We start from the raw sequence: 14,071 nt of genomic DNA on the forward strand, positions 1-14,071 counted from the left end.
TTCAGAAAGGCAAATTGGTGAGGTCCGCATTTCAGTACAAACTGTATTAATGGCTTGATGCAAATTGAAAAGCACTTACAGGTTGCACATTTAACAAATATTTGGAATATACTTTAAACATGGCAAAGTATCAAAAAGTTGTACCATGGTGACTTTTAAAATGTGTGTTAAAGCCGTCTTGTCAGCTACATAGTTAGCAGCTTGTTTTTATGGAACTGTGAAGAAAGGCAACATGTCTTGAGAACATGTATCATCTCATGCTCGTGCTCTTGGCTGGTTTGATTGCAATCAGATTTCCTTACCCATAACAACATTTCTCTTCTACGGTACTAAACACAGGAAGAGCATTGAATACTCTAACATGCGGTTTGAACTGTAACTTGTATCCATCAGCAAAAGGTGATATTTTCAATGCATTGCTTTATTTCTCAGGACATTTACATTTGGTGTGTAAGGAGACACACCAGAAAGGGAAACAATAAAGATAAAATTACTGAACTTCTCGTTTAAAAATATCCTTTTCATGCACTAGCAAGCCACCATGACATTATAAAATGTACAAATTTAGCCCTTACAGGCTCAGGAGTACCTTATAAATGGGAGTTGGCCCTGCACTCTAAGGTGATTGTCATCAGTGAATCTTACAGCACCTGTGAGTAAAACTGTCATACCTCCAAGCAGTAAAGTCTATAATTTATAGAGCAGGAGTAAAGTGGTCTTCCTCCCCTGCATTCAAGCTTTGAGGGTGAGGGATGACTACACAATCCTTCTGGGTATTCTTTCTGCACTGGTCCACTTGATAGCAGATCTGTCGTTGTACGAGCCAGTGTCAGACTCCGAGTCACGGTGTTGCTCGGTTGTTATGAAGGAAGGGTATAACTGGGTGATGCCTCCACCCTGGCTTATGGCAATAATCTGTTTTGCAGCACGAATGTCGACATGGTATTTACATGAAGGTTATGTCAGAGTCACAACTTGAGAAAGACTCAGCCTTTTTAGTATGGAAGGTCTATTCGAACTTCATGTGGTAGTTTTCTAAAGTTAAGAAACAGCAATATTGTTAACGATAACAGACAAGTGGAAGACGTGGGACACTGACAAGGAAAATGAATTTCTGTAGCTGGAGCGTTCCTTCGTTGTTCTCCTTGAGGCAGTAACTGAGGAGAGCAGAGCGCTGAGACGCCCGAGCTGCCTTCTGGCCGCTGCGCCCCGTGGGCAGCGCACCTGACGCGGGGTCCGGCCGGGTGCCGCTCTGCCCGGCGCCGGGAGGGACGCGCGGCCCCGGCAGCTGGGCCCCTCTGTCCCGCCGCTGCCGGCGAGGGCACGGCCAATCCCTCGGTGCCGACCGAGGACGCGACTGCGGCTCCGGTCCGGGACGGGCTCCCTCCCGCCGGCCCCCGGGCGGCCGCGGCCCCGCCTGCGGGGCGGGGCGGGCGCTGCTCGACCCGGCGGGCCGCGGGCGGTGCGGTGGGGTGGGTTCGGGGGTGCTGCCGCCATGCCGGGCGCCGCGGCCCCGCTCCCCCGCCCGCAGGGCCGCGCCCGGGCCGCGCCCCAGGAGCGGCGGCGGAGAGTGGCCCCGCTGGCCGCGGCTCCGCCGGCCCGGGCGGGGGACGAGCCGCTCCTCAGGGGCATCTTCGAGATCGGCAAGAGGAGCTGCGACGTGGTGCTGAGCGCCCGGCGGCTCCGCTGGAGCCCCATCCTGCCCGAGAGCCCCACAGGTGGGACGGGGCAGGGCGGGGCAGGGGGTGTCCGCCCCGGGCCGGGCCCAGGCTGAGGCCGCTGCCGCCGGGAGCGGGCGGCGGGGCCCAGGGCGAGCTGGGCTGCCCGCGGCGTGCGGGGAGAGGCGGCCGGGGGCTCTCCGGGCAGCGCGGGCTGAGTCACCCTAAACCGGGATTGCAGTAAAGTGCTTAAGGGCAGTGCTGTCAGGCACATCTGTTCCCTTAGAGGGTACTTTGCTGACTGAAAAGAAAAAGAAATTGTTCAGGACGCATTGAGTGTCTTGTACCTGAACCACCTCTCTCTGGCAAGAGCCTTGTCTTCTTGGTGGGTCATACGAAAAGGACAGAAGGTAGAGAGGATGTTTTTCGGGCCTCTTAGCCCCAGGCAGAGCAGTAAGAGGATTTGATTTTGTTTCTGCGGCATCAACTTTTTCTGGCATATGTTCTTTGGCAGGTACATAAACCAGAGCACAGAGAGGAGAGTGTAGTTTTGCGGGATGCATCTGAGTTTTGTGATGAGGCTTCTGTTGCAGGTCGCCGTTGCTCTGTGGTGTTCACATGGCAACATGCTGAGAAAGTGTGGTTAAAGGATTTGATCAAGTGAAACAAATTATACACAAAAGTTTAAGAAGCCAAGGAATGCTGCTTGAACGTATCCAAATAGATATTTTTCTCCTAGAAACCGTGTAAACATATTCGTAGTTTTAAAACTGTGTACACACTCCTAAAGGTGCTTGTTTATTTCCGTGACCTCCCAGTGTTTACATGAAGAAGAAATCAAAGTTGTGTTCAGGAATGCAGTTTCCAGGCAGCATGTTTGCCTTCTAGGACAACATGGTTAGCTTGTTCAGGTTTAAACTACCAGGTTTATTTTATAAGTGTATTGGACAGAATGTAGAAGTTCATACAGGTAAGATCTCATAGCCATAGAGTCAGCATTGAGAGAAGCAAAGAAGTAGTCAGATGCTCACAGATGAAGTCATTATGGTTCATTTCATGTAACAGTGTTGGGATACCGGAGCTACCGAAATTGAACAAATACACAGTCATGCCCTGCTATTGACTCCTCTCCTCTGAATAGCGTAACCACGTTAATAGTGCTGTCTCAGACTTAAATACCTGCTTTTCAGCAGGACCGCTGAGTTCTGATCACCCCTGCACCCAGTGAGGATGCACAGTCCTTCCTCTTGGGGAGCTAGTCTGGGTGCCTTAAGTATAATGCTGTTACTCAGTGCTGAAGGTTCTCTTCCTTCCCATTTGGGATTAACTACATGTCTTTGTGTATGTGATCTACAGATCAAATGTGATTTATTAATTATTTAGTTCTGTGTGTGGGGCTCTAATATGAGTGCCACTTTATGTTCTGCCTCCTTTAATGTAGATTGAATTGCCGTATATCAGGAATTAAGGGTCTGTGATTGTCCATTAATTGTCATCAGTGAAGGATTTTAAGTGCAGACAGGAATTTTGGTGTATGTTGGTCCATGCTTCCAGAGATGGGGAGTATATTCTGTGGTTTGGGATTTTTGTATGTGTGTGTTTGGCTTTTTTTGTTTTGTTTGGCTGGTTTGGTTTGTTTATTTTCCTAGGAAAAATTCGTCCCCCTCAGTTGCTACTTCGTGTAAGTTTTTCATCTTCATGTTACTCATACAGACATCAGAAACTTTTCGTAGTTCTTGAAAGGTAATGAAGTATGCAGTGCCTAAAGTCAGACCTGTAGCAGATGGCGGGACTTCAGGAGTCTTATGGAAAGCAGCACTGACAAGCTGCTGCCAATTGTATCAGGGTTTGGGCTTTTACTGCACATGTATTAAATATTTGCTGAAACTTCTTTCTCTGACAATTTGGTTTTATACTATGTGGCATTGAGCTGCTGAATAGCTTCATTTTTGAGATGCTGCAGTTGCGGCAGTCAAATGTGGATTCTGGAGCTTGAATGTTTTTCTCTCCCTCATTCTTGGCTCCCAGCAGCATTTACCCTGGGGTGTTCTGTACTGGTGCTGGGAGGAGCCATCTGTGGCAGGGTCTCGTTCCTGGATAAGTACAGCAGTGCAGTGTTCAGAGATGGCTAACGGCTCTCTGGACAAGTCTTTCCACTGGGATTTGGCTTATGCATGCTTTCTCCAACCCAAAAGCTTCATAACGCAGTTTGCCTTAGGCTCTAAGAGGTCAAGCCAGGTCTTCACGCTTTGCAAGTGCTGTTGAATGTCTCTTGCTTGGACTTGTATGTGGCAATTCTTCCTGTTTCAGGAAAAGGTCTTTCTTCTCGGCAGTTGCTACAGTCTGTTAAAATCAGAGAACTTGAAGGTAGTTGCTTTCTTCCCTTTTTCCTAACCTCCCATCCCCTATAGTTCTCCAAATGAATTCCTCTTTTGCTGAAGTTGTCATTTGTCACCCACAGCTCTATGGTTCCAATTGTTTGTTCTTATACATGGTAGTTTGTGCAGCCTTGGCTTCTCCAGATTCTGCCAGAGCTCCAAATCCCAGCTCAAAGTTCCCAAGCAGGTGACATCTGCTGTACCTGGGCCCAGTTGTGTCACAGTGACGTATGTGGAGTTCTGCCCCGTTGCACTGTTCCTGTGGGGCTCTAGGCAGCCTGATTATTAGGAGGACTTACTTCTTTACCTTGTCCTGGATTTCTGCAGCTTCTCTCCCCAAGCGGTTTTTGGCTGCCCATGCTTGCTGATGATTTTTGATGGCTTCTTTTGTTCTTCACTCTCCAGCAAAGTTCTTCCCTCTCAAATAAGCATGACCCATTACGAATTTTGTGTGTTCTTTATTATAACAAAGCTTATGGCAGAAGTGAGGCTTGGGCAGGCAACTGGATGTGGAGCCTGGGGGACTAAATGTGTCAGGTGGGAGTAAGGGAAAGTGTGAGGCATGGCTCAGCTGCCCCCTTGGAAAGGCTGCAGCTACAGCCTGGGTGTGCAGCTCAGCTGAGCCTTTTCTCCTCATGGAGGCAGAACCCCTCTGACCCATAGCTGCTTGCTTGCTTGTAACAGTGCACTTGGTGCCTCAACGAGAAGCAGAGCTCACAGTCAGTAGTTGCTAGTTTTTTCTCTAGCTTCTTTCTATGTGGCTTTCCTATGCTGTAAATATAATCATGGAAATTAGCAAAAAGGCAAGACTTCTCTCTCTATTAATAATCCAGCCCTGAACTGTGGAGATTCTCGTTTTGAGTGCTGCTTCAAAACTATAGCAGAGAAAGCTATCTTAAGTACGGATTTGAAAATTTTACGTGATTTTTACAAGTTCCCAGAAGATCATTTGTATTGTCTTTATGCATATGGCTTTTTTTGTTGTTAAATAAAGACTTTAAATCTGATTTTTTTAAAGCCTCCAGCATGTTTTTAAAGATTGCCACAGAGTTTCCCAATTAACAATAATTGCAGTTTTTCAGCAGATTTCTGTCAGGTAGGAAGTGTAACGAAAATGGCACTTGCCCGGTGCTTTATCAGTATGTGAAGTCTGGAGGATTTTGATCATTATGAAAAACTTTGTAAGTGTAGTTTCTTGTGTGTGTAGTGTACTAAACTGAATGGTATATGAAGTTATTCCCTGACTGACAGCTTGCAAGCTGGACTGACTATTGGGATAATAATAGTAATAATTTGGATAAGCTTGCTTTTTAAGTATAGGTAATTGAACATAATTTCTAAATTAATTATCCAACAAGAAAATAAGATCTTGGAGCAATCCAGAGGTTAATGTAATGTTGTCTATATATTTCATAATGAATAAAAAAAAATAACAAATATATATTTTCATAATGAAGTAAAACACATCATTATTGTTTAAGTATACTATTCTTATCTATAGTATGCTGTAGTTCTTGTTGATATTCATCTAAAATATAGATTTATAGATTTGCTATATAAGTGCAGCAATAAGGAAAAGGAATCACTGATGTATTTCAACAGTGAGAGAGTCAGCAGTAAAGGACTTAAAATTAATTCCGAGTGCATAGTGGCCTGTTGCCAAGGCTATTTAGGAACAGATGTGGCTGAAATAGATACCAATAGTCTGTTTGGGATCTCTAAAGTAAGACATCTGTCAGTCTATCGGTCAGTCAGGAATAATGGAAATGGAAACTGGCTGTTACAAAATGTGAATTACTGAAGTTCCAAGAGGACCAAATTCGAAGCTTTTGATTCTACTTCTGACATGTAGAGAACATATTTTCTCTAAGTGGCTTATCTAGTGTCCAAACAGAAAAACTGTTTTTAAGGAAGAGACATAAAAATAAGTATTATGAAGTGTAACTGAAAGTGAGGTGTTCATGTGCCACATTAATATATGGCTTTAAGATGTGAATTGAAGGAGGAAAGCATGCAGTTTTAAACTCTCTGAACTTAGGTCTGAACTTATAAGACACTCAAATCTTTTTCCAGGGAGTCCGTAAAATTAATGTTTTTTGGAAAAATGCTGCATGAAGCTGCGAAATAATTTATTAAGCTGCAATTTATTGTGGAAACTGAAAAATGTTTATGGAACTAGGATACACTGATTAAAGGAGTCTTAAAACTTGTTCTTTTTTTCAGGGAACTTTAAAACAGAATATCTTGACTGTCCGTGTGGTTATTTTCATTTATCAGAAGATCAGTTCATGTGTTTGTGGCAACTTTCATTGTTTCATGGTTTCTGTTTTTTCTTGTGTTTCACACATTTATGCACCTCTTTGCTTACACCGAAAGGGGCTAACATAACCTGGATATCTAATATATGGCCTTTTCTATGCACTTCAATTCTCTACCTCCAAAGAGAGAGATCAGATATTTAAATCTTTGTTCCAGAAAAAAAGGTTTCTATGCTCGATCTTGCAAATTATATTTGTGTGTTCAGGTTTCCATACACGTTAAGTGCTGCCTATGTTAGTGAGTTGGATTCTGATGCTATGGGAATTTGAAATAACAGGATTTATTTAGCTTTCGTAGAAAGTAGCCCTTCTTCATGGCCTTTTCTTTTTAGTGCAAAACTTTCTGTTGATGATACTGGGGTTTGTGTTATCCTAAAGTTGTTGTAGGCCATAACTCAGCAAGTTTTTGACTTGGGTAAAGGTGATGCGTTCTGTTTTTGTGGTGGAGGTTTCTTTTCTTTGCTGCTCCTGTTGCACTGTGTCTTTGCCATGTTCTGATATTATAGATAAGGCCATGTTTTGCTTTATTCCTCTCCTGTTCCTTCCTGGGGAGTGAGGATGGTGTCTGGCTGGGTGCTTGGCACATTATGCATCACTGAGCAGCTGGCACACCAGGAGCAAGCCAGGCGTAGCTGGTGCTGGTTTTTGGCTGCTGAGCAGGCGGATTGAAGAAAGATGGGTGGGAATCAGGGGGCAATCAAGCGTGCTGTGGTGGGGGTGAGCTGATACAGTGTGGGAGTGTAAGGGTTTTGGTGCAGTGCCTTGTGGGTATGGGAGGGATCTGTGGGTACTGTGGAGAGGGATGTGAGTGAATGGAGGGGACACTGGATGGAATGGAGCTGCTGCTGGGCAGACAGGGAGACATGCAGGGTGATGCTGTAGTGTGGGGTGTGTATGATAAAGGGTGGGGGAATCACTGGAGAGTCACAGGAGACGTAGTAAGGGGATGAAGAGTAGAATCCAAATTTGTTTAATAAAAAAAGTTATCAAGGTTCCATAATTTTCTTGTTCACAGAGTAATTGACAGCTCTTGACTATGCCTTTTGGGCAAAGGTGTGCAAGAGTCAGTTGATGGTCTTCCTTATATAGCATGATGGAGAGAATCCAAAGGTGTATATTAAGAAAAAGTTGGTATGCAACCAATCTTTGATGCCCATGCTAGTGGTATTTTCATATCCACAATAGTGCTGTAACACTGAGTCCCTTTCTCAGTGTAAATTAATGTTCTTAAATCATTAAAGAGTATGCAGTCAAATCCCTTATCTATGTAGAAATCCCCTATCTCAGTTTCTTAATTATCCTGTTTTTTGGCCCTTGAGGAATGCTAATTTTTTAACTCTTCTTTCAGATTCTAGATATGGTTATATTCTTTCTTTGATTGTCATTTTACCATATCATCCCTGAATCTGTATCCCTCTGTTATGCGCTGTTGTCTTTTCCTATTGCATCAAGTGTTGCCAGCTTATCTTGACTTTAAGTGTGGTTAATTGGAAAATGCATAGGTTTTTTTTACAGTTGCAAAATAGAAATAAAAGCCGGACAATCTGTCATCTGCTCTTGTTGGAGTCAATAAAAATAAACTTAGAAAAACAATTTTCTTCTGGTTGTAAATGTCTTGTTAACTATGTATGTTACAGAAGCAGCAGGTAAATAATAGATACTGTTGCAATTATGCAAAACCCAAACAAATAGGTATTGGATAGAAGAAATCCCTTTTTGTTTGCTGTTTCATTTAGGTATGTCTGGCTATATTATGCACTGTCTTTAGAAGGAAGTTTTTCTTCAATACGTGCAGTACTCCAAAGATATTTTTATCCTACTAAGACAATTTATGAAAAAGCTTAAGTGGGTGAAAATCTGAGAATGTAACCTGAAGAACTGAGTAGTCTGTGAAACTTAACATTAGTGGGCTGTGGAACTAATGTTTTCCTTTCAAGGAAATCAGTGGTCCTGGTTTTTATGACTTATGTTGTAACAGTATGTGCAGACAAAAGACCATAATGTGTTGAGTATCTGATACATGTATTACCATATTGCCATAAGGAACTGCTATTATGTTAGACACCAACTGATTTCATGATAGTGTTGGATTTCTCTCACATATGCTTATGTTTTTGTACAGATGATCCTTTAGGAACATCTGCTAGTTTTGTGGTGGTATCTGCTGTTTCCTTTCAAAGTTTGACCTTTTTGTCATGTAGTACTGTGACTGCGGTAGAATTGTGTTTTACCGGGATCCTCTTCTAAATTGATTCCTGTCTCATAGACATGAACTGTCAATTTTTTGGGTTGTGATTTTTAAATTTTTAAAATTTTTTAACTGCTGACTTGAAATAAGTGACTAGAATATCTTCCTTTCAATTGTTCAGGTTGTTTCAAAAATACAGGTGTCTGTGGGCTAAAGGTGTGGACGGTACATCTCAAACTATTTCACTGGGGAAGATGTTTTGGAGCTCTTCTCTTGCAATTTAGGAACCCTTCCTCCTTTAGCTGAAGAGAAGATTTGAACAGTGAAACCAGGTGTTATAAAAAAACCGTGGAAATTTTAGGCCTGAATATTCATGTGAGCCTTGATGTCTGGTAGGCTACCTGTAAGGGATTTGATGAAAGACAATTCACTTCTTATGTTTAAGATCTGCAACTTCCTCCTTCCCCGACTTCTCACTTAGTTGTCATAGGAATATATTAAATCACTGACAACAATTTTTTCAGTGAGTTGGTTTAAGTCACAGTTCTCTAGTCTGGAGTGTGGCTATTTCTTGCCTGTGTGTTGCAAGTTTAAACAAATGGTCAGTTCATTAACAGAATTCAGTGCTGAACTCTGAAGTTCCGGGCTTTTGCCTGTTTGAGCAACGTCAGATGGTAGTTAGTTGGATGCTTTTCAGTACTGAATCGTTGCTGTAGTTGTCAGTGTATTTGAACTGTGACAATATATCTGTTCTGTCAGTCCATACACTCAAGTGAATATAGGAAAGTATTCTTTGTGAGGCTCTGAAAATGCAAAGCAACAGATGTTATGTACTGCACAATTGTAGGTATCCTGGAAACAGATCTTTACACAGTGCAGGCAGTCTTGGAAAAACAAAATTTGACACGTGAATGATCAAGTTAAGGGTAACAGCAATAAATCCTTACCACTAAATATAATGCTGTTTTGCATGTACTGATCTGAGTTTGGGTAATTAAATGCTCATTGTTATATTACCCTCCTGTCATTTGACAGAAGTTTAAAAATTATCTTGTAGTTATATTTTTCTGTGTTGTTTTAGTACAGCATAGTAGAAATAGAATAAATATTCTCACTTAAAAATGACATATGAAAATGACTTCTGAAAAAAGCCTGTGTAATTCTAAGGAGTGAAAATTCTTGTAAATAAATTGCTAGCAATAAATAGGAAAAAATTCCAGGTAACTTGCTGGGTTTTGGTATGAAAATAGCACGTCTTTGCTTGGCTGATCTGTTGACTGTTCCGAAGATGGTTCAAAATGAGATTGCTCCTGTCCAAGTCCTCTCCCTGCTCTCCTGTTTGTTGCATGGCCTTTTGGAGACTTGTCAAACAGCTCTGTCAAGAAAGGTACTGAAAGATTTTACACTTGGATGGTTTTGGGTTTCCCAAAGGTCTGCTCTGTCACATCTATGTAATTTTACTTGGAGTGAGGTGATTAGCTAGGGATCAAAATTATCATGGTGCCAGCATATAATACCCTAACAGTTAAATGGCTATAGATGGTGGTAACTGATGTCAACGTCAAACTTTGAACGGATTTGTGGTTTCATTCAGTGAATTCTGCAGCTGACACATTCTCGGGTAAACCTACGTGTATTGTATGTTACCATGATTGGGAAAAGATTGTATCTAGATGTCTGGTTTTAATTTTGTATTGTTTTTATTAAAGGAAAAAGAATACTCTGAGTATTTCATGTCAAATGTAATGTTTCTTGGTCACTTGACTGCAACATGCTCATTAAACAAGGCTAGTAGCAACTAGAGTTGGTTTGGAAAACAATGCTTAGCAGAAAAAAAGAGTACCTGATCAATGTTTGGGTTTTTTTAACTGTAGTACAAATGAAAATTAAATAAGGGCATTTTTTTTTTTTAGCATTTACATTTGTTGAGTAGTTAATTACTTAAAATATGAGGGAAACAAGCAAGTGGTGATTTTGAAATTTTGTTCCTAGGTCTCACTTGTTTTATGGAAACCATTTGGGGAAGGTACACACAGGAATTCAGTACCGAACTTATAATGATTTATATGTATATAACTGTTTGTCTTGCTTAAGGGAGATACTGCTTTTTTCATTAGCATTTAGCAATATTGATTTTATGTGGGAGCAGAGTAATAAAGCAAGTTCTTTCCTACAGCACAAATTCAGAGCCATGGCAGTTTTACAGATTTGACCAGGCAACGGGACAGTGAGTCTGAGAGTTGGAATAATTGCACATAGTGTAATGTATTGATCTTTTATTTGAATGCCATCAGCTTGGAATAAAGATCAGGAGCTGTAGCTATACCATTTCTAATGTGTATAATTATAGGTTTATCATGTGGAAAATGTCATCTGTCACTTAAACAGTTGTTAGGATTATTATGTTAAGGATAATTAGAACGTAAATAGAGACTAAAGCAGATGTTTGTATGCTCTATAAACCAGCAGTTATTTAACAGTATCTTGAATATTGTGTGCAGTTCTGGTGTTCTCAGCAAAGGTGATGTGGGACTGGAGAAGGTTCAAGGGGTGACTGTGGTTAAAGGTACATAATGGCTTCTGGATGAGAGTGGTGGACTAGGCTGGCACTTTTTGGTCTAAAAGGAAGGTTCTTGACATGTGGCCTGGACAAAGTGGCAGTTTTGCAACATAAGAAATAAGGTGCTTCTAATAAGCTAAGAAGAACCAGGCTGAAAACCAAATGAATAGCTAAGAGAATTGTAAAACTTACTGCCAAAAAATTGTTAGTGCTAAAAGATTTTGTGGATTCAGATGGAGATGGAAGGCATCATTTGAGTGCTGTTAAATGTGTAGAAACCACAGTCAGTTCAGGGTGTCCCAAATGAAAACAGGTGGGGAATGGAAAAGTACTAGTGGGAAAGAGAATAAATGCTTCCTTTATCCTTCTCTTCTCTTAGCATCTGCTTATGGCTATGGTTTGATATAAGATACTGGGACAGATGGATGCTTGCTCTGTCCTGGTATTGCTGGTCTTACATACCAGAAACCAGTTAAATTATATTTAAATGATATTTTGAGTAAAAGCACACACATCGCTAGTCTGTAGTTCCACCTGTGTCTGCAGTGCCAAGCAAGATTTAATGATAAAATTTGAACTTCAGTTTGCCTAGCCTTCCATCGCCATGGTACTTATTTTTATTGGTGGAACAATACAGTTTAAAGAATGCATGTTCTTTGCCTGAAAAAATACCAAGGGGTTAATTTTATTAAATGTTGGTTAAGAATTACAGTGCAGTAGGAGACTGTATAGGAAACCTGAATTTCTTAGCCATAATTCCCTTGAAAATATTGTTCATATGAATGCTTATAATTATTATAATCTTGGGGTTTTTTAATATATTTATTTTTGTTGTGGAGAAAGGAAGTTAAATTCCAAAGACATAGTTAGGCTTGTATAGGATAAGAGTCTGAAGCCATTGAGAATGATTTAGTTTGATCAGCCTCAAAATAAGGAAAAAGTGTAGCTTCAATATGCTTTGCTGGTATTTTTCCATAAATATATTTGAGAAGATTTCTGATGTTCACAGAAGACAACCTTAATATGAAACATCCATTTCCATTTTTTATGTCAGCAGCTTAAAGATGTGTGCCAAGGTATCAATACTGATTATTTCTTCAACACAGGTGGTGATAATTTTCTGGCACTAATTCACTTTATGGCTAAGTCAAAGATTATTGTATGATTTGTAATGTGTAGCTGGATATGTGTGGAAACTCACATTTGTTAAACTTACTTTTAAATGAGCAAAATAAGTTTAATATTGTGATAGAGGAAAATTTGCATGCAATAGTAACAATAACACACTGAGCAAGTGCATGCTGGAGAGTTTGAAGATGCATCTCTCTTTGTTGCTGTGTGGGTGCTCTGAATTGGAATTGTTCTCTGACCCTGGAACCATATGCAGGAACTTGATGCTGTGAATAAAATTCATAGGATCTACAAGTAAGTTATTTACTTCAACCTCATAGTGGTAATACCTGTACATATGGGTGTAATGCTAGCGTTCAAAAGGTTTTGGGGAGTAAAAATTTGTGTGTATTATGGGAGATTTGAAGTGCATCTTTGTCATTTTACGTGATTATTCAACAGTGAAATCTGATCAGAAACTGGCTTGTTTGTGTTTTGGTTTTTTGGGGTTTTTTTTGATATGTCGATCAGTAATCTCTCTGTTTGATTTTAGTACTTAGTACTGGGATTAGGAATGGATATGTAAATGTCACGTGTAGGTGCAGTTACTGTACTGGAGAGAAGTTGGTGGTAGATATCAAAGAACTTGCTTAAGGTGCAGAGGAGATGCTTGTTTGAAGTTGTCGGTGCATGCCAGGATGCAAAGCATACATTGTGGAGCATTTTGGGGTGGGTTTTTTTGGAGGGTTTTTTTGACAAGTGTCTCTGTTTTAAAGCTGTTGATCAGCCTGGCAGAAAATAAGTAGGTTTCTGTATATAAATTAATATACTAATGTAGTTTGATATAAAAGTGAAAATTATCTCTCTACTTAATTTTGAATTTCATGGAACTTAATGTTGACATTTTATTCATAAACCATTTTATGAATTCTGCATGTTCTCTGAAATGCATTAACTTATCCTACTTTATGCACAGGTTACGTCACAATTCAAAATGGAGATCTCCAGATTTTTGAGAATGTCATGAAAATTTCAAATAATGTTTTAAATGACTCATTACCATTTATTCGTATAACTTGTGAACAGCGTAACAACATAAAATATCAAAACAACTCAAATTAATGGCTTCACCTGATAATTTCAAGTGTATTTTGATTTTCAAAATAGCATTGTATATGATTTTTTTATAGATTTTTTTATAGATATTTCCTAGAATTACTCTTTCTGCTAAACATTTTGTAGACCTGTTGCTACATCTGCAGTGTTTGATGCACATGGACTGAAATTTAAATTAGCTTAAAGATATTTATTATTTACAGTTATCGTTTGACGTGTGTTGCAGTGTGTATGCAGCAGTTCTGCTGCTAAATGAAGTGAGTGTATCCTGAGCTTGGTGCAGATACATGGGCACAGGTGGGCGTCCTGGTGGTGTGCACCATGCAGGGAAACACATGGCACTACACAACATGGGGCAAAGAGCACACAGTTGGAATTAGAAATCATTTTATGAATACCTTGGAAATTTGTGCTTGTTCATATACGGGTTGTAATTTCTAAAAAGGGTGTGCATGTTTTTGTATTGAACATTTGTGACAGGCAGCACTCTAATGTAGTTGTCCTTACTTTGTGCAGAGACACTATTGTATGAGCTTGTTTATGTCAATATTTTAACAATTTATCTTTATAACTACTTTTGACTATATTTGTAGTAACACTGGCACCCTGTGTACAGAAGATACAATCAGTGCTGAAAGGAAACTTGCATCCATCTGGAAGCAATAAACTTTTCTAAAAGACTGCACAGTGTTACTTAATCCTGTGATTTCTTACTGTGAGTGAAATTAAGGTTTGGTTCAGTT

General features: G+C 40.3%; 1 protein-coding gene across 1 annotated transcript in view; it reads left to right on the plus strand.

The window, feature by feature from the left end:
• Positions 1 to 1,495: 1,495 nt before the first annotated feature.
• Positions 1,496 to 14,071, plus strand: part of CERKL (ceramide kinase like) — a 52,384-nt gene continuing 39,808 nt past the window's right edge. Inside the window, exon 1 of the mRNA XM_032114200.1 lies at positions 1,496 to 1,718. Coding sequence (XP_031970091.1) covers positions 1,496 to 1,718 — 223 coding nt within the window. The remainder of the gene's footprint in view (positions 1,719 to 14,071) is intronic.

Source organism: Corvus moneduloides, chromosome 7 (genome assembly GCF_009650955.1).
Source record: "Corvus moneduloides isolate bCorMon1 chromosome 7, bCorMon1.pri, whole genome shotgun sequence".
Classification (NCBI taxonomy): domain Eukaryota; kingdom Metazoa; phylum Chordata; class Aves; order Passeriformes; family Corvidae; genus Corvus; species Corvus moneduloides.